The sequence below is a fragment of the Pneumocystis carinii genome (assembly GCF_001477545.1).
Source record: "Pneumocystis carinii B80 chromosome Unknown supercont1.2, whole genome shotgun sequence".
Taxonomy (NCBI): domain Eukaryota; kingdom Fungi; phylum Ascomycota; class Pneumocystomycetes; order Pneumocystales; family Pneumocystaceae; genus Pneumocystis; species Pneumocystis carinii.
This window is the reverse complement of record NW_017264714.1, coordinates 26,870-44,163: the sequence shown is the minus strand read 5'-3', so window position 1 is coordinate 44,163 and position 17,294 is coordinate 26,870. Positions and strand designations below refer to the sequence as shown.

The 17,294-nt window shown below is 25.8% G+C and overlaps 10 protein-coding genes across 10 annotated transcripts; 4 read left to right on the top strand and 6 right to left on the bottom strand.

The window, feature by feature from the left end:
- The first annotated feature begins 174 nt into the window (after positions 1-174).
- T552_00314 (hypothetical protein) lies at positions 175-1,475 on the top strand. The gene is made up of 8 exons (XM_018368929.1): positions 175-306; positions 352-401; positions 450-571; positions 619-763; positions 811-887; positions 933-1,051; positions 1,095-1,188; positions 1,233-1,475. Exons 1-8 carry the CDS (start codon positions 221-223, stop codon positions 1,425-1,427), a joined length of 888 nt encoding a protein of 295 aa, XP_018227193.1. The 5' UTR covers positions 175-220; the 3' UTR covers positions 1,428-1,475.
- On the bottom strand, positions 1,470-2,869 carry T552_00313 (hypothetical protein). Its single transcript, XM_018368928.1, has 10 exons — positions 2,807-2,869; positions 2,744-2,757; positions 2,670-2,701; positions 2,533-2,626; positions 2,374-2,487; positions 2,198-2,331; positions 1,917-2,156; positions 1,832-1,866; positions 1,625-1,790; positions 1,470-1,579 (listed from the first exon to the last, which is right to left on the bottom strand). The coding sequence occupies exons 1-10, from the start codon at positions 2,848-2,850 to the stop codon at positions 1,514-1,516; spliced, it is 939 nt and encodes a 312-aa protein (XP_018227192.1). The 5' UTR covers positions 2,851-2,869; the 3' UTR covers positions 1,470-1,513.
- Positions 2,870-3,031: 162 nt separating this feature from the next.
- T552_00312 (hypothetical protein) lies at positions 3,032-4,117 on the top strand. The gene is made up of 8 exons (XM_018368927.1): positions 3,032-3,307; positions 3,350-3,510; positions 3,559-3,568; positions 3,616-3,657; positions 3,702-3,733; positions 3,782-3,824; positions 3,866-3,903; positions 3,952-4,117. Exons 1-8 carry the CDS (start codon positions 3,073-3,075, stop codon positions 4,075-4,077), a joined length of 687 nt encoding a protein of 228 aa, XP_018227191.1. The 5' UTR covers positions 3,032-3,072; the 3' UTR covers positions 4,078-4,117.
- A 1,221-nt stretch (positions 4,118-5,338) lies between these two features.
- T552_00311 (hypothetical protein) lies at positions 5,339-5,956 on the top strand. Its single transcript, XM_018368926.1, has 7 exons — positions 5,339-5,391; positions 5,442-5,490; positions 5,560-5,565; positions 5,608-5,707; positions 5,753-5,787; positions 5,837-5,846; positions 5,887-5,956. The coding sequence occupies exons 1-7, from the start codon at positions 5,375-5,377 to the stop codon at positions 5,910-5,912; spliced, it is 243 nt and encodes an 80-aa protein (XP_018227190.1). The 5' UTR covers positions 5,339-5,374; the 3' UTR covers positions 5,913-5,956.
- Positions 5,957-6,387: 431 nt separating this feature from the next.
- T552_00310 (ribosomal protein L30) lies at positions 6,388-6,767 on the bottom strand. Its single transcript, XM_018368925.1, has 2 exons — positions 6,699-6,767; positions 6,388-6,653 (listed from the first exon to the last, which is right to left on the bottom strand). Exons 1-2 carry the CDS (start codon positions 6,724-6,726, stop codon positions 6,433-6,435), a joined length of 249 nt encoding a protein of 82 aa, XP_018227189.1. The 5' UTR covers positions 6,727-6,767; the 3' UTR covers positions 6,388-6,432.
- T552_00309 (hypothetical protein) lies at positions 6,739-9,306 on the top strand. Its single transcript, XM_018368924.1, has 7 exons — positions 6,739-6,807; positions 6,854-6,881; positions 6,927-7,031; positions 7,081-7,146; positions 7,187-7,243; positions 7,285-7,396; positions 7,441-9,306. The coding sequence occupies exons 1-7, from the start codon at positions 6,776-6,778 to the stop codon at positions 9,264-9,266; spliced, it is 2,226 nt and encodes a 741-aa protein (XP_018227188.1). The 5' UTR covers positions 6,739-6,775; the 3' UTR covers positions 9,267-9,306.
- A 413-nt stretch (positions 9,307-9,719) lies between these two features.
- T552_00308 (hypothetical protein) lies at positions 9,720-11,076 on the bottom strand. Its single transcript, XM_018368923.1, has 9 exons — positions 11,039-11,076; positions 10,829-10,982; positions 10,631-10,763; positions 10,513-10,587; positions 10,390-10,468; positions 10,272-10,348; positions 10,141-10,225; positions 10,000-10,095; positions 9,720-9,957 (listed from the first exon to the last, which is right to left on the bottom strand). The coding sequence occupies exons 1-9, from the start codon at positions 11,039-11,041 to the stop codon at positions 9,766-9,768; spliced, it is 894 nt and encodes a 297-aa protein (XP_018227187.1). The 5' UTR covers positions 11,042-11,076; the 3' UTR covers positions 9,720-9,765.
- A 394-nt stretch (positions 11,077-11,470) lies between these two features.
- On the bottom strand, positions 11,471-14,219 carry T552_00307 (hypothetical protein). The gene is made up of 5 exons (XM_018368922.1): positions 14,063-14,219; positions 13,811-13,879; positions 13,588-13,760; positions 13,025-13,535; positions 11,471-12,983 (listed from the first exon to the last, which is right to left on the bottom strand). Exons 1-5 carry the CDS (start codon positions 14,171-14,173, stop codon positions 11,517-11,519), a joined length of 2,331 nt encoding a protein of 776 aa, XP_018227186.1. The 5' UTR covers positions 14,174-14,219; the 3' UTR covers positions 11,471-11,516.
- A 494-nt stretch (positions 14,220-14,713) lies between these two features.
- T552_00306 (hypothetical protein) lies at positions 14,714-15,800 on the bottom strand. Its single transcript, XM_018368921.1, has 3 exons — positions 15,489-15,800; positions 15,301-15,448; positions 14,714-15,255 (listed from the first exon to the last, which is right to left on the bottom strand). Exons 1-3 carry the CDS (start codon positions 15,752-15,754, stop codon positions 14,752-14,754), a joined length of 918 nt encoding a protein of 305 aa, XP_018227185.1. The 5' UTR covers positions 15,755-15,800; the 3' UTR covers positions 14,714-14,751.
- A 508-nt stretch (positions 15,801-16,308) lies between these two features.
- On the bottom strand, positions 16,309-17,289 carry T552_00305 (ATP synthase F1, delta subunit). The gene is made up of 6 exons (XM_018368920.1): positions 17,184-17,289; positions 17,073-17,136; positions 16,695-17,023; positions 16,557-16,649; positions 16,407-16,509; positions 16,309-16,361 (listed from the first exon to the last, which is right to left on the bottom strand). Exons 1-6 carry the CDS (start codon positions 17,241-17,243, stop codon positions 16,351-16,353), a joined length of 660 nt encoding a protein of 219 aa, XP_018227184.1. The 5' UTR covers positions 17,244-17,289; the 3' UTR covers positions 16,309-16,350.
- Positions 17,290-17,294: the final 5 nt, after the last annotated feature.

Genomic DNA, 17,294 nt, shown 5'->3' with positions numbered 1-17,294 from the left:
TCCTTTTTTTCCCGGAAAAAAACCAGTAAAACACTTTACTACTTCTTCTCAATAAAATTTAAGGAATATCTCGCAAATTCTATCGTTTTCCCCCTCATTCATAGACTTTAATACTCTTTAATCTTTTTATATTTTTCTTGACGTCGACCTGCTCTCTCTCATCGACAGCCAAAAAACTTAAAAAAAATCTAAGTATATGAGGAAGACTCTATAAAGGCTGATGGACAGTCGTGAAGGGCCTCAAATAACAATAAGAAGCCTTGGAAAGCACAATGTTGACTTTGTATTATCCAATGTAGATCTTGCGTATGAAATTAAGAAATATTAAGATTATGTTTAAGATATAAATAGATTTGCAAACTCTCTTAGACGGATTATCTTAGCAGAAGTACCTACTATTGGTTTGTATTATAGTAAGAAAAGAGTTTTTTTTGTTAAAAACGGATTAGCAATTGATTTGGTAGAGATAGAAATGAATACGTCGGTTTTAGCAGATGAATTTATTACACACAGACTAGGAATGATACCTTTGCATTCATCTAATGTAGATGATAAATTAGTGTATACGAGAGTAGTTTTATGGGTTTTTTTTTGAAAAAAAAGGGTTAATTTTTGAAGGATTGTGATTGCGATCAATATTGTAGAAAATGTTCAGTTCAGTTAAGTTTATATGCTAAATGTACGGGAGATGGTACTATGGATGTATATTCAAGAGATCTTGTAGTTGAAAACAATGCTACTATTGGTACGCCGGTGATTGATGGTAAAGAATATAGTGTAATATATATATATATATAATATATATGATAGACCCAGAAGGAAAAGGTATTTTGATTTGTAAGTTGAGAAAAGCACAAGAATTGAAGCTTAAATGTATTGCAAAGAAGGTTAGGAAAAAAGTGTTGTATTATGGTGGACTAAAAATAAAATAGGGAATAGCAAAAGAGCATGCAAAATGGTCACCAGTTTCTGCTATTGCCTTTGAATATGACCCATGGAATAAGCTTAGACATACAGATTATTGGTTTGAAGAGAGTTCAGAAGCGGAATGGTCAATATAAAAACAATTTTATTTAAATAATTAATAAAAATAGGCCCAAAAGTAGAAATACTGATTGGGAAGAAGCACCAAGAGATAAAACATTTGATTATACAGCAGAACCAAATAAATTTTATTTTGGAGTTGAAGTTAGTAATTAAAATAAGCTTTTTATTTTAATGAAAAATATTAGACAGTGGGGTCATTGCCACCAAATGAGGTTATTTCTCAGGGTATAAAATACCTTCAGGTAAAACTGGCTACAATTGTAAGGGATTTACAAAGAGGTGGAGTGGAAAATATGGGAATTGGAGCAGTAGGTTTTGGCGACGATATACATCTTTCAAACAAAACTTTAAATGGATGGGGAAAAACGACATGGGATTAAATAATTTATATTAAAAAAAAAAAAGAAACATCAGAGATATAATTGGACTATATATAATGCATCTAAATAATAAGTTTTACAAATTTTTATAATTCAGAAACCTTTTTTATACAGCACTTTTGCCAAAGTTTCTTCTCTTCTTCTAAAATAATCTATAAAATATTATTTTATATCTTAAACTAAATGGATCTATTTACAAAAGTAATAATTGTATGAGGACCCAATCTTATAAAAGATGGCATCCAGCCTCTAAATACAAATTTTATTCCTTCTTTTTTGATTTCTTCCTTAAAAACAACAAACATGTTTTTATATTTATCTGAACTCATAACTCTTGATCTCATTACATCTAGTGGAGAACATCTATTTTTTTAAAATAAAGTCATTTATATTTCTATACGAACATTGTAGTTGCAACAAATCCAGCTAATACTGCAGACTAATAAATTAAAAATAAATAAATAAATATATATATATTTTTATATATACCAAAAAATTCCTTGAAATTCCTTTTGAGAAATAACCAGATTCCCCTAAGATTTCTTTAAATTGATCATAGCTAGATAATTGACTTGCTGTGACAAGCATAGCTCTCGTTGTATTAGGAAGTATTCCTCTAAAAAAAGAAAAAAGTCCCTCATATTTGAACATTGTATATAACCCATGAAATACATTTTTATAGTTCCTTCTTTGTTTGTATGGTAATGAATTATCATTTTGCATACGAATCTATTTTATTCAGAAAAAGTAAACTTGTATTTAGAAAATACATTAATTATATCCATTGGATTACTAACAATTCCTCCAATACTATTAAAGTAAGTTGATGATATTTCAATACAAGTTTTATACGCTCCTGATACTGTTGCTATACAAACAAGTGTACTAAATGTTGGTGATTTACCTATAATATAAATATACATATATATTATAATAAAATATATACCTGTTTGTTCTGAAATTGTACCTTTTAGTTCATGATATACTCCAAAACGTACTGTAGAATATGTTGCTTGACGTAAAATACTAGCTGTTAATCCACTATACATAGTTTTAAACCCTATTAAAATGGTTCAATTCCATTTCTAAAACAACCCTCTTCTACCTTCATAATATAAAATATTCATAATTGTCCCAGTTAATCCTGTTAACCTTTTTTTGCTTGTCTGCATTCTTACTTTTATAAGATCCAAAGGATGCTAACAAAATATAATTATTTTATACACAAAAATATAGTTCTACTGTAATAAAAGTAGCTATACAACTTGCTAATCCTGTAAAATAGTTAGTTAAAAGACTTTTAACAATATATTCACCTCCAAACCAAAATCTATGACTATTAGCTATCTTTTAAAGAAAAAAAAAGAATAAAAAATTACGGGAATTCCTTCTCCTTCATATTTTCAGTGATATTTATCTTCATTCTCAAGATTTTAAGCTTCTTTAAACATTTAATAAAGAATTTTATAAAAATATACCTGTTAATCAAAAAAAAAAAGTGGTTGTGCCCTAAAAGACATAAATAACATGCTTCCTGTACCTATTCTGTACCAGTACTACTTGAAATATTTCTTAAAAGAACTTAAATAAGCACAATAATCTGATAAAGAATGACGTAAAAATTAAATCTTAACTTTAGGAATAAATGATCCAAAGAAACACAATCTTTCAATGGAGCAAATATATAACCCAGCGAAAACACTTTAGATTTCCTACTGTTCTTAATTTTTTTTGCTTTTTACATACAAATCCAAGAATTCAATCTAGAATACGTAATCAATCTGTTTTACTCTATACAGGCTCTGTTTTATTTGGGATTTTTGGTATTTCCTATGCATCTGTACCTCTATACAGGATGATCTGTCAGAAAATGGGATGGGGTATTTAGCTATTTCTCTTAAAAAACCTGATTTATATATTAGCTGGTACACCCATTGTTGATGGTTCAAAATTTACACCAGATAAGATGATTCCTATACATGATGCAGAAAGAATAAGGATTACATTTAATGCAGATGTTTCAGATTCTCTTGAATGGGAGTTTGTACCATTGCAAAAAGAAATCTATGTTTTACCTGGAGAAGTAAATGATCTATTTAAATAATATGATTATTCTAATAATAAATGAAAGACAGCATTAGGTAATATGTTTTTGGAGGGCAATGTGCAATTTTTTTAATATTAAAAGCATTTTATACTGCACATAATAAAAGTGATAAAGATATTATTGGTATATTTATAAATATGAATTGAATTGATTCTGAAAAGAATTAGGTATCTCTACATATAGTGTTACACCTGCACAGGTATGAGGATTATGAATATATATAAAGTATGTTAGTAATTAGTTCTAGGCAGCACCATATTTTTCAAAAATTGCATGTTTTTGCTATGAGGGTATGAAAATCTTTAAAAAAAAAGAATCTAATAGATGAAAGAACAAAAACTGAATGCGGGTGAATCGGTTGATATGCCGGTATGTGTATAAAATTGAATTGAATAAATGTTAATTGATATTTTAAAGGTTTTTTTTTTCATTGATCCAGATTTTGTTAAAGATCCATTTGTGAGAAACATCAGAACAATAACATTATCATACACTTTCTTTAAAGCATCTCATGTAAAATTAAATAATTTGATAAAAGCATAAATAAATATAATGGAGAAAATAGTATAATTTTAAAACTACTATATAATATATAGCATAGTACATTTAAAATAATCTAATAAGATTTCTATATATTTTTATCAAAAACATTTATTTTTTTATTTTCACATAACTTTTAACAATTGTTAATGCGTTTCAATATAAATCTATTTTATTTAATATTTTGATAAATTAACTATTTGTATACTATTGAAAGTTATTTTATATTAACTAATACATCCATTTATAAAACATATCTTTTATTTTAGATTCAAAAATATGTAATATTATTTTTAAATAAAAAACATTGATATATATATATATAATCTTTATAATTCTCATCTTTAATAACTTTTATTTATATCTTTTATTGTTTATATAATATTATTGATAGTAAACTTCTGCTTTCTATAAAATTGATCCAAAATATTAAATAAGTATGAATATATATAGAGATTAAATTTTATTTTAGATTTTTTTAAGTTATAAAAGGTAATAAAAAATAAAATATATTATATATCAAACGCATTTAAGATCAATTAAGTAATCAATACTAACTTTCTATATAACGCAATCATTATTACTTTATTAATACTATATATTTATTATTTTTTAAAAAAAAATCAAATATTAAAACATCTTAATTATTTTTCTCTTAATAATATTTATTGGATATACAATTATCCAACTATTTCATGATTTTATAAATAACTACAATTAAACAATTTTAAAATAAAACTTATGTCAATTATTTTAAAACATTTATATAATATATTAAACGAAGATAAAAAGTATTGTTAAAATGTTTTACATATAATATTAGTTATTTATATTTCTTTTTACTGTTTCAATTAAATATATTTCTATTTTTAATATTAATTTTAAAAATCTAATTTAAAATAATTAAATAATAGAAACAAAATTTCATTAAAATTATTTCAAATAATATATCAAATTAACAACTCCAAATCATAAAGAAATATATAATTAAAACATAAAATCTAATTATAAAAACAATACAATCTTTTAAAAATATTTTTACAAAGAAAAAAACATTATTTAATAAATTTATTTTAAACCTTATAATTTGACAAAAAAATTATTCTTTTATATTATCTCCAAAAAATTCAAATAAACTTAATCAATAATAATATATTATTTAAGTTAACTGAATTTTATTTTTTTGTTCAATATTAATATTTTTTTAAAAATTCTTATATTTATATACTATAAAAAAATCAATTTCTTAAATCATTAAGATAATATTTAAAATATTTAATAAATAATTCTAACAATAAAAATGTCTGAAGAATTAAAGTATGTTACTTATTAAAATTAAAAATTTAGCTAAAAAATAATAACTTTAGACAACTTAAAACAGCAGGATTTGATGGTAATTTTCCTAATATGAACCAGGTACTATAGCTTTTTAGATAGTTAAAATTTTTTGTTAATTATAAATGCACTTTTTGTGCTCTAAAATAGACAAAGGTAAGATAATATTTTTAAGAATATATAAATAATCATTATCAGCGTTGTTATCAAAATTATATTAATTATTATAAGTGTATTAATATACACGGTGAAGATCATGTTGCTTGTAAAGATTTTTGGTCTACATATCAGAGTTTATGTATAAATTATTCTTTTCATCTTTTATTATAAATAACATAAAAAGGCCCTAACGAATGGAAACAACAATGGGATACACAGGTAACTTAATTTATCATCTATTTACCATTGTTTAATCATTTTTTAATAGAGAGAAGCGGGTATATTATTTTAAATTTATAAAATTCAATAATATTTTAGGAAATTTTCCTGGAATACTCGAATAATACTCAAACTATACATAAAAAACTAAATATCATAAATAGACAGCATTATCCTCGGACTCGCATACGAATAATATAGTAAAGTCTTCAATAATTCTTTTTATAGAAATAAATTAAATTTTATATCATCTTTTACTTATAAATTAATAATACATTCCCTAATTTTTACTTATATCCTACAATTCATCCCACATAAATAGAAATTTCATCATCAAGCTCAAGTCCTAAAATATATCTTTTAAAATTTAATTACATTCATAAAATATTTACATAAAGCCTAAGACTTATTTTTACATTATTATATATATATAATTACAAATAAATACACTCTTAACATGACTATCTTGGAATCTTTTTCATTCTTTATAACTTCTAAAGTTCAAAATATAAAAATCTTCATAAAATACACAAAACTCCCTTTTAATAAACAATTTATATACAAAAAGTTTCCATAAATTATTTCTCAAATATCATTCTTCTTTTTCAATAATTTTCTTCTTAATCTTTCTTCACAATTATAAACTTATGATTCTACATAATAACCTTTATCTGGACGTCTAAGTTCCCTCATTTCAGCTGTTGTCAAGCGTTTATCTACTTCCTCAACCGAAACAAGCTCTTTAACCTTCAAAATCTTCCCTGCTGTTACCGGCGAAATACTATGATAAACCGTTGACAATCTTTTACGTAAACCTAATGATAATAATACCCGCTTAATATTTCTTGGTAAACCAATACAAGATCCTACATTTCTATTAGATATTTAAGATATTTAATAAGAAATAATACTCTGAAGTGTTATTTTAAAATAACCCATTATTTTTTAATAGACGTCGACCTTCTATCAAGACGTATTTTTTAAATAAATGGAGGAACCATTAGAATCAGCTATTAAATGGTAAGAAATACAATAAATAAGAAGATTTTACTTAAGAAATATATAGTATTGAGGAGCTTTTGCGGCAACCAGATGTAAGGATTAGATATAAGTTAGTTTTATAACGTTAAGATGAATAGGATTTATACAAGTTGGATAACTTGATTACACAGTTTTCCCGAAAGAAATCATCAGTAGATGCTCAAATGAAGGCAATTATTAAGGACCAGTTGTCTGTTATTCGAGTAATAATGAAACACGTTATTAATTTCAATAAATTAATGGGATATTTAGTCAGGATTGGCATTTTTAACATCTACACAGCAACAGATGTATTATATAAAAGATAACATGCTTAAGGTGATAAAAATCAGTGTTAAGGGTTATATTTATGTTTTAGATTGATAAGATGTTTTCAGAATCAAGAATGATAGAAAAGTTTTCTATAATAGATAATGTTAATTTAAAGAGAAAAAGGAAATAAAATAACATTTATAGGCATCTAAAATTTATAAGAATTTTAATGATGTTCAAAAAATGACAGAAAATCTACGAAATATACCGAAAGAATTAGATAAAATAGATAAAATGATGAAACAAGATGAAGAGGGTTATTCTGAAAATTTAAGTTTTTTTTATATTAAATTATCTTAGATGAAACATTAAGAATGCAGAACTTTTTAAATATTCATTATAAACTTATCCAATTGCAGAATTTTAGAGATCAAGCAATGTATCAAAGTAGAAATGCAGGTCAAGATGTTCAAAGAATACTTGAACGTTATTTTTCTAGGTTAGATTCTGTTTCAAAATTATTTGAAAATATGCTTTGGATCCTTACACAAGATATTTTGAAAATTGTGAGAAATGGGAACAATGATTTGGTTATACGCTTGGCTAAAGTTATTGATACAGAAGATAGACTTGATAGAGAATTTTCAGAAATTGAAAAATTAAAAGAAAATAATAAAGAATTGGCATCCAGGCTTAAAACAATTCATGATTGTCCACGTATTCCTCGTAATTATAAAGAACGATTCTTCAGGGAAATAAAGACTTCTATTGATATAAGTTTAAAGGAATTCGAAGAAAAATTTAAATATGATTATATAGGGATTTTAGAAAATATCTTTTGGATATTCGATGATTTGCATCTTGTAAACCGAGAAATCATTAATCTTGTACCACTTAAATGGAATATATTTGAAGTTTTTCTTAACTTTTATCATGCTGGTATATATGATATCTTAAAAAATATAATGTACGATGAACCAGATGCAAAAACTATTCTAAAAGTATTGGAATTTGTGAAGAAGTATTATTCAAAAATGAATAAGGAACTTGGAATTACTCGGGATAAATTAACTCCTAAACTTTTAGATGGAAATGAAACAGAAATTGTTGATGATTATTTGAGATTAATTGTTAAAAAAATGAAAGAATGGGTTTCTAACTTATCAAAAAAGGAGTTTAATAGCTTTATTAGAAGAGAAGAACAACCAGAAGTTGATGCTGACAATTTATATGGCATGCCTGGTGCTGTAATAATGTTCCAAATGATAAGTCAACAAATGGATGTTGCTGCTGAGAGCAATCAAAGCAGAGTGCTTCTAGGGGTTGTTTTAGAATGTTCTAAGATACTTCAACAACATAGAGATGCGTGGGGGGATCTTTTGTATTCCGAAGTTACAAAACAAATTGAACAACCTAATGATATTCCAGCTGGTTTGGTTGAATATATCATTGCATTAGCCAATGATCAAATACGTTGCGCCGATTATACTGAAGCCATTTCAGCACGCATTTTGCCTTGGGTCTCTGAGAAATACAAATCAGAAATATCAGAATGCCTTAGCAAAACGACAGATGGGTTTCTTGATCTTTCTCATAAGTGTATAGTCTCTCTTCTTAAACTTATTTGCAATGATCTTAAGTCTGCATTTTTATATTTTTTTACTCCAGCATGGTATGGAGGCAATCATATGTCTTTAATCATGGATACATATAGAGAATATCTTGATGATTGTAGATCACATCTTAATGAAAATCTTTTTGGAATTTTGGTAGAAGATCTTTTAACTGAATTTTTAGTTCTATATTTATCATGTGTACGAAATAAAGGCTGCAGGTTTAAAATGCCTAGTTGTGTTGAACAGATAAAAAATGATGTGCGATTAGCATTTGGATTATTTGCACGATTTATAAATCCTAAAGAATTAGAATACCATTTCAATGTTATTGAGAGAATGCTAGCTTTATTATCTACAACTCTCGCATTATTTTTTCAAGATTATATAGCATTTAAAAATGATTATTGGGATCTTCCTTTTTGGTATGTAGAAGATCTTCTGACTAAAAGAGACGACCTTGATAAAAATACTGTAAAAGAAATGCTAGAAACTATAAGACGTGAAGATGCGCAAACTAATGAACCTCAAGATAATAGTATTACAACAATTATGTCAAAACTTAAAAAATAAAGAATTTAAGATATTTTTTATATAATTTAATGATACATAGATAATTTTAGAGAGTAACATTTAAAATTACTGGATTTTTTTTAATTATGTAAGTTAAATGAACTTATTATTTATTTTATGAATAATCTATATTTAATTTTTTTTATTCAATTACACTTTGAAATTTCTTTAAATAAATCATGTATATTAATAGAAAGTAACTATTTTAGACCTAGATTATATAAAAATCATTAAAAAACTAATGTTAATCATTAAGAGATCAATTCTAGCCTCATTTTTGCTTATAGAGAACTATTTGTGAATATATTAAATATTCACAATAAAATAAATTTAATTCTTAAATCATTAATTTATATATAATTCTCTCAATGTATTTGTAATTACAAAAACACAAGAACATTTAAATAGCTTAATTCTTAAATTCACATAATTTTCTTACAATAAATATTTTTTAAAAGTATCAGAAATACATATAAAATACATAAACAATTATTTCCAACTAAATACATGTATCAATCGAAATCTTATGCGATAAAAAATGATCATATGATGTTAAAATTTTCAATAAAGTAACTTGAGCCTTTTGAGATAATTGCATAATTTTCCCTGCTCTAATAGAATTTGATTTCATATTATTAACATACTGTTTCACCTGCCTTTCCAGATTAATAAATGACTTATCATCCGATATCTAAAATGATCAGAATTTAATTCTATAAATAATAATACAAACGTCAAATGCTAAAGAATTATTTTCGTTCAAATTAATCTGAGCAGACGAAAACTTTTGCTCTATTTGATCATCTTGCAATCCTAATAAAGGATGAAGCTAGAAACATTGGTTAAAAAGAGACATTCTATATCATTAAAATACTCTTTTAATCTGTTTTTTTGATTTTTCATCATGTTGTGCATTTTTTGTCAAATCTCGAAAATTCGCCTCTTCTTTAGAAAGTAAGCTTTTTAATATTAGTATATATAATATCTGATCAACATTAGACTAACTGTTTTTCATGACTTAATACTTTTTCTAATCGTGATATTTGTTCTAAATTTGAAATAAGAATAGATTCCAATTCTTGCTAAAAAATATCAATATTAACATAAGAAATAAAAATATTACATTTTTTTCTTTTAATTTTTCATAATTATATTGTTCTTTTGAAGATGGAACCAACAATCTTGAAAGACGATCTCGTATCCTGATGTGATTAAAAAATACAAAAATTAAAAACATACTTATTACTTATTAATCATTATATTTAAATTTCTTTGAGCATCCATCCTCCGTGTTTTGTGACGAATACTCATGATAACTGATCTATAAGATTTAATATAATATAATATATATATATCCCTTAAACCGTTGAATATCTTTCAAAATTTCCACAATTTGGATAAGTGATGATTCTGAAATTCGTGTCCATCGTTTATTTATAACTGATCTCGGGATTCTTCGAATTTGTTGGCGAAGATATGGTATAGTATGTTCTTGATCTTTATAATATTAATTTCTTATCAAAGAAATACAAGCATCTTGTTTGAGCTAAGTAAAAACATACGAAATTTCTCTAGTGGTTGCCTTTTTCTTTGTCTTTGTATATCTGTCTTTAAATGTGGTGAATATTTTTGAAATATTTCTTTATTTTTCAGGTTTCTTGTTAAATCTCTCTGTTTATCATGATTCCCTTGATATATATTATCTTCATTTTCAATCTATTTATATTTAGTCTTCTTTCATCTTATTCATATTTCAATATATTATTTCTTACCATTTTGTTTTTATATTTAACGTTCGAGAAATCTTAAGATAATTTTATAGCCAGAAATATATATTAAATAATACATTAAAAAAGGATTAGTATGCAATGTATAAAGCATTGTTAGAATTAATAAATAAAAATAAAAACATTAATGATTTTTTCTTTTTAAGAAAAAAACAGCGAAAACATCTAACAAAAAATAAGTTATTACTTAGCCTAAGAGAATAAATAACAGGTTTTTTTAAAAAGACAGCCAATGCTTTTTTTAATTCATTTGTTAAAAACATCCGATTGAATAATGACATTGAAGCAATTTAATGTTAAGTAAGGTAATATCGAAATTGTTTTTATAATATGAAATATACACGTTTGAATCCCAAATGTATAAGCGAAAAGGGTATCTTTAATGAAAAAACCGCCATTAAGATCTAAAGATGATTATCGTAAAACATGTGTTTGATTAAAAGTGCTTGATTTTAAAGTAGAGTTAATAAACGACCAATGGTTTCTTTTTTCTAATTGAAATATTTTGTTTAGTTATATTTTCGTATTTTAAAGGATATTTTTCATCAGAAGCGGATAAAATTGGTTTATGATGCATGACATTGAAATTAAAATATAATCTAGACGAATGAAACGGTTGAGAAGCCCGTCTTAAAAGCAATTTATTTTTTGAATCAGTTGAAATATCTCGTTCAGTTTTCTCATTCTTTAAACCATAAGGATGACACATATAACAATTTTTATTCTTTTTTATCCCTCGAATAGTATCTGCTTTTTTTGAAACATCATATGACAAATTCAGGGAATTTTCTGTAAATTTATCCTCATTTTTTTTATGTCCATATAAAACATTAGAATTTGATGAACTCGAAAATTTAAAATCTTTAATTTGAGACAAAGTAGATCCATTAACTATATGATGTCGATGATTAGTAGAACATAGCATTTTGTTCTGATGCATACTGCTATAAGAATCTTTAGTGAATGTAAATACGTCTTGGAAAGGCTGAGCAATTTCCTGAGTATGTTTTTTATTCAATTCTGCATTAAAGGTTTTCGAAGTTTTATCTGATGATTGAAATGTATGAAGAACCACGCTATCTTGACCATTACTTATAGAATAATCAGTCGATTTTGAGTTATATAGGTCTTTGAATTTTGAAATTTCCAATTGTTTATTTTTTTTTCGTAAATGTGAAAAAAGACTCATACTGGGACCTATATTTTTTTCTAATGTATCTACCGCTGAACTTTCTATATCCAAAATGGTTGAATTAAATTGATCTATCTTCTTAGTAGCCAGTTTCGATTCATTTTCATTAACGACCAATGGTTTAATGGACGCATCATTTTCTTTGTGTAATGAAGATTCACCAGACATTTGCACCAATTCATCAATAGCCTTCTCAGAAGCTATTGGTTCTGTTACTAGATCTGAGTTTGCAATTTTACTTTTCCAGACTAGATTACGCCAATGGTGCTTAGAGTGAAATTTCCCCGAATTTACATCAATTTCTAAATGATTATCACTTTGAATGTCTTTATTGTATTTAGATTCTCTTAAATCTGCTGCTTCATACTTTTTTCGAAACCATAAATATTTTAAATTGAAAGACAAGTGTTTTTGAGGCATAGAATGAATATTTGAACATTTTTCATTTGGAATTTGTTTTTTATGCGTATGAGATTCTGTCTTATTAAGATAAAAGTTATGCTGATCGATACTCAATTTTTTATCAATAAGTTGAGATGATACTGGTTCTGATTTTATATTCATTTTTATGATAGATACTTTAATCGAATTGTCAATTTTATTAAAAAATGGATGTTCAAGACTTTGGATACAATTAGGTCTTCGAAGTGGATCCCACTGTATTGTCCATCTAATAAAGGAAGCAAATGATGAAGGCCAAGAATTAGACAGAATAGTTTCTAAAGACATCGGTGGAATCTAATTACTGTTATTATTATTTAAAAAATGAAAAAAAATACCTTTGGGAAAGAAAATCCAAGTTTTTCTGCTAACTTTAATCCTTTTTTCCATTCACCTCCTCCAATTTCCGTATTATTGTTACTATGGATCCATATAGCAGGACTACCTATAACTTCACAAATCCTCCATATTTGATCAATTTCATTTGTTCCAGGGAATAAAGGCCGAAATGTAGCTAATTCAGCTGCCATTGCTCCAAAAGCCCAGATATCAACAGGTGCAGAATATTCGTTTGCACGAAGAAGTACTTCTGGGGCACGATACCATCTTGTTGAAACATATGATGTATATGGCGATTGAGATTCAATTTCTCTAGCTAACCCGAAGTCACCAAGTTTAATTAAATAAGTAACATCTTTTGATGAAGATGTTAAAAATTTATTATTAAGAGTTGATAATTCTGATAATCTCTGACTTGGTACTGTAGAAACTAAAATATTCTCCGGTTTAATGTCTCTATGAAAGAAATTGTGATCATGAATATGTTTCAGAGCAGACAATGTTTGATATCTAGATATCTATGTTAAAATATCTTTTACAAAAATAAATATAAAGAAAATACAATATATGTTGTATTGTTTGAATATCAAAACTCTTACGATTCCTGGATTTAATGAGTTGATATAAGTTTCCCTCCATGTACTCCATAACTAAGTGTAAACGTTTAGTTGTAGGATCAAGAAAAGTATCATATACAGGAACTATATGCGGATGGGGAGGAAGTGTACGTAGAGACTAACATATAAAATTAGCCATTCTATACATTAAAAGCCAAATATCCACACCTGTATTTCCCTAAGTTTTAGGCAGTCAGAAAATGTTTGAAATGTCTTTTTCATGGTTTTGATAGCAACCTAAACATGTTAATACCATTCAATATTAAATAAAATTCTGTCTTTTAAAGATTTTTTTCATAAATTCCTTATTTTATTTATTAAACTTTTCTAGATCTTAAATTTCCCTGATTTTTTACACATTTGAAAAAAATCTCTTTATATTTCATGCATTTTAGATAATTATTTAATATGTTCACTTACCAGTCGCGGCTCTGAATCATTGCATACTTTTCTACGTGCTAAAACAACATTTCCAAAGCTCCCATCACCAATATTACTTAAAACTTCAAATTTACTACTTAAAATCTCCATCTTTTTCGCCGCTTCCTTATATAGAGGCCAAAAAAAACATTCAAATATGATCTACTGCCTAAAAACTTCCCCTACTATTCCCTTATAATTCTTAATCTTTTCTCAATTTTTTATCTAATATGCCTTAATCTTATCGTCAGCCTTAATAATTATTTAAAGTCCTATTAAAATATATATATAAAAAATACAAACCTTATTCTTTATTAACATATAGAAAGCATATTTAGTACATATACTTGAAGAAAAGAGGAAAAAAGAGTATTCTTTATCTTTTTTTTAAAAAATCTTATGCTGATTTTTCAGGTATCCTACGATAGCATTAGTAGGAAAAAACTAATTATGGAAAGTTACATTTACATAAAAATCTGATAGAATTTACTATAGATAAAAGAGTAATAATATATGAAAACCATATATGAAAAAAGATTTGAGTGAGTTTTCTAATTTATTCTGGAAGATATATTGCCAATATTGATGTAATTATATATATAAGAAATGTGTAATATTATTGAATTTAAAGATATTTTCATAAGAATTTAATCCATTAAAATCTTCTTATGATGCTAGATGTAGTTTAGTTAAAAAGAATAGAGAAAACCTATCTTGTTATTATTTGCTTGATTAATAATTTCTTCTTTGGTCTTGGTAATCAATTCCTTTCCCATAATTGCCGCACCTTTTAACATCTTTTTTATAATTGAACGTTTTAGACAAGATCTTTTATGAGTACCAGATATATAAATTCTTCTAGTATATGCAATTTGACCATTTTGAAGAACACCTACAGCAAGTAATCCTTCTACAACAGCCATTTCATCATCACTTAGATCATACAAAATATTATCTCCAACATTTCCAACAAAAACAACTACTCCAACTTTTTCAATATCAGGTATAGGTACACTATTTTTCAAATCATAATCAACTTCAAACTCTCCAGACCCAGTGTTTTGAATAGCTTCTCCTGAGTTTATATTCTCTGGTGCAATATGCGCAATAATATGGGGTAATCTAGCTGTTTGAAGTGCAAGATACATCGCTAATGCAAGAGCAGGAAGTGCATGACTATTTGATGAAATAACCTTTATAAAAATAAGCGTATATCACCTTATTTTCAAAATACAAACAACTGCATCTATGAATATATTCCAGGCTTTAGTTGGTGTTACTAAAAGACATTCAGATCTAATTCCTGATAAAAATTGTTGTAGAGACTGCGTAAGAAACGCTGACATGGAATCATCCTCACAATTTTCTTGAGATGCATCAGGGAATCTAATAAAATTAACTTAAATTTATATAAAAATCAATTTACATTTCTACATTTACTGATATTTTTCCACCTTTTTTATACTCATGTAAAGTCTGTAAATCCAATGCGTCAATTATTTCTGCCTTGACGCCCACAACAACATGAGTATCGTCCCATTTTATACAAGAAGATCCATAAGTCAATGGAAGAACATTTATTTGTGCAAATAATGGACGAAATTGTGTAGATTTTCTAGCATCAGGTCTTATAGATGGAACCTGGAGCAAAGATGAATGCAAGTACGAAAGCTGAGAAGAAGAAAGCTGCATGGAACAGAAAAATCTTATAATTACATTAATTGTCTTTTTTTTAAAAAATAATTTTTTAATATTTTTTATGATTTAAATTTGATTTATATAACTCCTAATAGTTATATAAAATAATAAACATAATATAAAATATTATTTCTGGTTTATTATTTATTATACATAAAATATAGAATGAAAATACAGTATTTATAGTTTTTTTGTAAATATTTTTTTTAAAAATATGTTATTAATGGAAATAATAAAAAGATATAGATTATTGTTTTTACTAGGTTAAAGACATAATATAACCAAATCTCTTAAGAGGCAATAATCCAGAACTATTATAGTTTTTATTCTTATATATAAAAATTGAGGAAATTACAAAATCCAATTCTATTAATACTAAAAAACATGAATCTTGTAAATTTTTATAAATAAAATATTTAAAACATCTAAAACAGTATGAATATATAACAATAGTAAAAATAAAGAGATTCTTATAACTTTTTATATAAAAAATACTTTAATAAAATTTAAAGGTTTTATTAAAAATACTTTTAATTTATTCAACATTACTCCTGTTTTTCAATATTAGGATATAAAACAAATCAACAGATTTAAATAGAATCTAATTAAATTATGTCTTACTCTTATAAATATAGAATATAATTACCTGTCAAAATTTTATTTAATTTTAGAATTTTATCTGCTACACTTAAATCGATTGTATAGTTTCCAATCTCTACAATAATGCCTCCAATAATATTTTTATTTACCTAGCTATAGTAAACATGTTATATTAAATATTTCGATACTCAATTACTTTATTAATCATTACAAGTTTTTTTTCTGGTCCAACATATTTTGATTTTGAAATAGCTGTTTCTAAACGCTTCAAAGAATGTGAATCAAGTAACTAAATCTCCAATTAACCATACAAACAACAATGGCATATTTTTACTGTTGCACTAGTAACAACTACTTCAACTTCCCCTCTTTTTGTTGTTATAAGATATGAAAACTTCTTAGATACATCTTTTATAAGGTTAAAACGATTTTTTTCTGCAATTACTTGTAAAAAATTCGAAATTAATTCGTCTTTTCCTAGCAATTTCGAAAGAACATCTGCAATCACTGTTCGTTCCTTTATTGAAAGTGACGGGTTGTTAAGAATTAATGAAAGTTTCACATCTTTATCAATAATATTACACAGAGAATTAAGCGATTTCTCGATCTTCTCAAGAGATGTACTTTTACTTGCTGCATTATACAGAGCTGTAGCGTATGTCCCTAAATATAAGTCTTCCTCATACTTTTCTTCTACTAAACATATTACTACCATCAACTCCATACAACTGAACTGGTGCCTTAGCATGAATTGCTGCTGTTGCGTATCCTTGTCTCTATCAATTAATTAATTTCTAATTTATTTCTTTCTATTATTTATAACCCTTAATATTATTGGAATATTAACAATATTTCCTCTGATCCTTAATGATCTAAGGCTCATTTCTACCTTAACTAAGATTTACTTGTTATTAATCTTAATTTGTCCGAATGC

What these genes read in the sequence shown, in the direction of transcription:
- T552_00309 (XM_018368924.1), top strand. Translation starts at nt 6,776, where the DNA reads ATGGAGGAACCATTAGAATCAGCTATTAAATG. An exon ending in AGTTTTCTATAATAGATAAT is followed by an intron (nt 7,244 to 7,284) that starts GTTAATTTAAAG and finishes TAACATTTATAG; the next exon opens with GCATCTAAAATTTATAAGAA. An exon ending in GATGAAACAAGATGAAGAGG is followed by an intron (nt 7,397 to 7,440) that starts GTTATTCTGAAA and finishes AAATTATCTTAG; the next exon opens with ATGAAACATTAAGAATGCAG.
- T552_00308 (XM_018368923.1), bottom strand. An exon ending in GCAACCACTAGAGAAATTTC is followed by an intron (nt 10,764 to 10,828) that starts GTATGTTTTTAC and finishes AATATTATAAAG; the next exon opens with ATCAAGAACATACTATACCA. An exon ending in GTATTAAGTCATGAAAAACA is followed by an intron (nt 10,226 to 10,271) that starts GTTAGTCTAATG and finishes AATATTAAAAAG; the next exon opens with CTTACTTTCTAAAGAAGAGG.
- T552_00310 (XM_018368925.1), bottom strand. Translation starts at nt 6,726, where the DNA reads ATGGGTTATTTTAAAATAACACTTCAGA. An exon ending in TTTTAAAATAACACTTCAGA is followed by an intron (nt 6,654 to 6,698) that starts GTATTATTTCTT and finishes ATAGAAATGTAG; the next exon opens with GATCTTGTATTGGTTTACCA.
- T552_00311 (XM_018368926.1), top strand. An exon ending in GTCTACATATCAGAGTTTAT is followed by an intron (nt 5,708 to 5,752) that starts GTATAAATTATT and finishes TAACATAAAAAG; the next exon opens with GCCCTAACGAATGGAAACAA.
- T552_00307 (XM_018368922.1), bottom strand. Translation starts at nt 14,173, where the DNA reads ATGGAGATTTTAAGTAGTAAATTTGAAGTTTTAAGTAATATTGGTGAT. An exon ending in ATGATTCAGAGCCGCGACTG is followed by an intron (nt 13,880 to 14,062) that starts GTAAGTGAACAT and finishes TAACATGTTTAG; the next exon opens with GTTGCTATCAAAACCATGAA. An exon ending in CAAACAATACAACATATATT is followed by an intron (nt 13,536 to 13,587) that starts GTATTTTCTTTA and finishes ATAGATATCTAG; the next exon opens with ATATCAAACATTGTCTGCTC.
- T552_00314 (XM_018368929.1), top strand. Translation starts at nt 221, where the DNA reads ATGGACAGTCGTGAAGGGCCTCAAATAACAATAAGAAGCCTTGGAAAG. An exon ending in TTAAATGTATTGCAAAGAAG is followed by an intron (nt 888 to 932) that starts GTTAGGAAAAAA and finishes AAAATAAAATAG; the next exon opens with GGAATAGCAAAAGAGCATGC. An exon ending in AATTTTATTTTGGAGTTGAA is followed by an intron (nt 1,189 to 1,232) that starts GTTAGTAATTAA and finishes GAAAAATATTAG; the next exon opens with ACAGTGGGGTCATTGCCACC.
- T552_00305 (XM_018368920.1), bottom strand. Translation starts at nt 17,243, where the DNA reads ATGAGCCTTAGATCATTAAGGATCAGAGGAAATATTGTTAATATTCCA. An exon ending in ATATTCCAATAATATTAAGG is followed by an intron (nt 17,137 to 17,183) that starts GTTATAAATAAT and finishes ATTAATTGATAG; the next exon opens with AGACAAGGATACGCAACAGC. An exon ending in TCAGTTGTATGGAGTTGATG is followed by an intron (nt 17,024 to 17,072) that starts GTAGTAATATGT and finishes ACTTATATTTAG; the next exon opens with GGACATACGCTACAGCTCTG.
- T552_00306 (XM_018368921.1), bottom strand. Translation starts at nt 15,754, where the DNA reads ATGCAGCTTTCTTCTTCTCAGCTTTCGTACTTGCATTCATCTTTGCTC. An exon ending in ATATCAGTAAATGTAGAAAT is followed by an intron (nt 15,449 to 15,488) that starts GTAAATTGATTT and finishes TAATTTTATTAG; the next exon opens with ATTCCCTGATGCATCTCAAG. An exon ending in ATATATTCATAGATGCAGTT is followed by an intron (nt 15,256 to 15,300) that starts GTTTGTATTTTG and finishes ATTTTTATAAAG; the next exon opens with GTTATTTCATCAAATAGTCA.
- T552_00312 (XM_018368927.1), top strand. Translation starts at nt 3,073, where the DNA reads ATGATCCAAAGAAACACAATCTTTCAATGGAGCAAATATATAACCCAG. An exon ending in ATAGTGTTACACCTGCACAG is followed by an intron (nt 3,734 to 3,781) that starts GTATGAGGATTA and finishes AATTAGTTCTAG; the next exon opens with GCAGCACCATATTTTTCAAA. An exon ending in TGCATGTTTTTGCTATGAGG is followed by an intron (nt 3,825 to 3,865) that starts GTATGAAAATCT and finishes AATAGATGAAAG; the next exon opens with AACAAAAACTGAATGCGGGT.
- T552_00313 (XM_018368928.1), bottom strand. Translation starts at nt 2,850, where the DNA reads ATGAAGATAAATATCACTGAAAATATGAAGGAGAAGGAATTCCC. An exon ending in ATCCAATGGATATAATTAAT is followed by an intron (nt 2,157 to 2,197) that starts GTATTTTCTAAA and finishes TGAATAAAATAG; the next exon opens with ATTCGTATGCAAAATGATAA. An exon ending in GGATTTGTTGCAACTACAAT is followed by an intron (nt 1,791 to 1,831) that starts GTTCGTATAGAA and finishes TTAAAAAAATAG; the next exon opens with ATGTTCTCCACTAGATGTAA.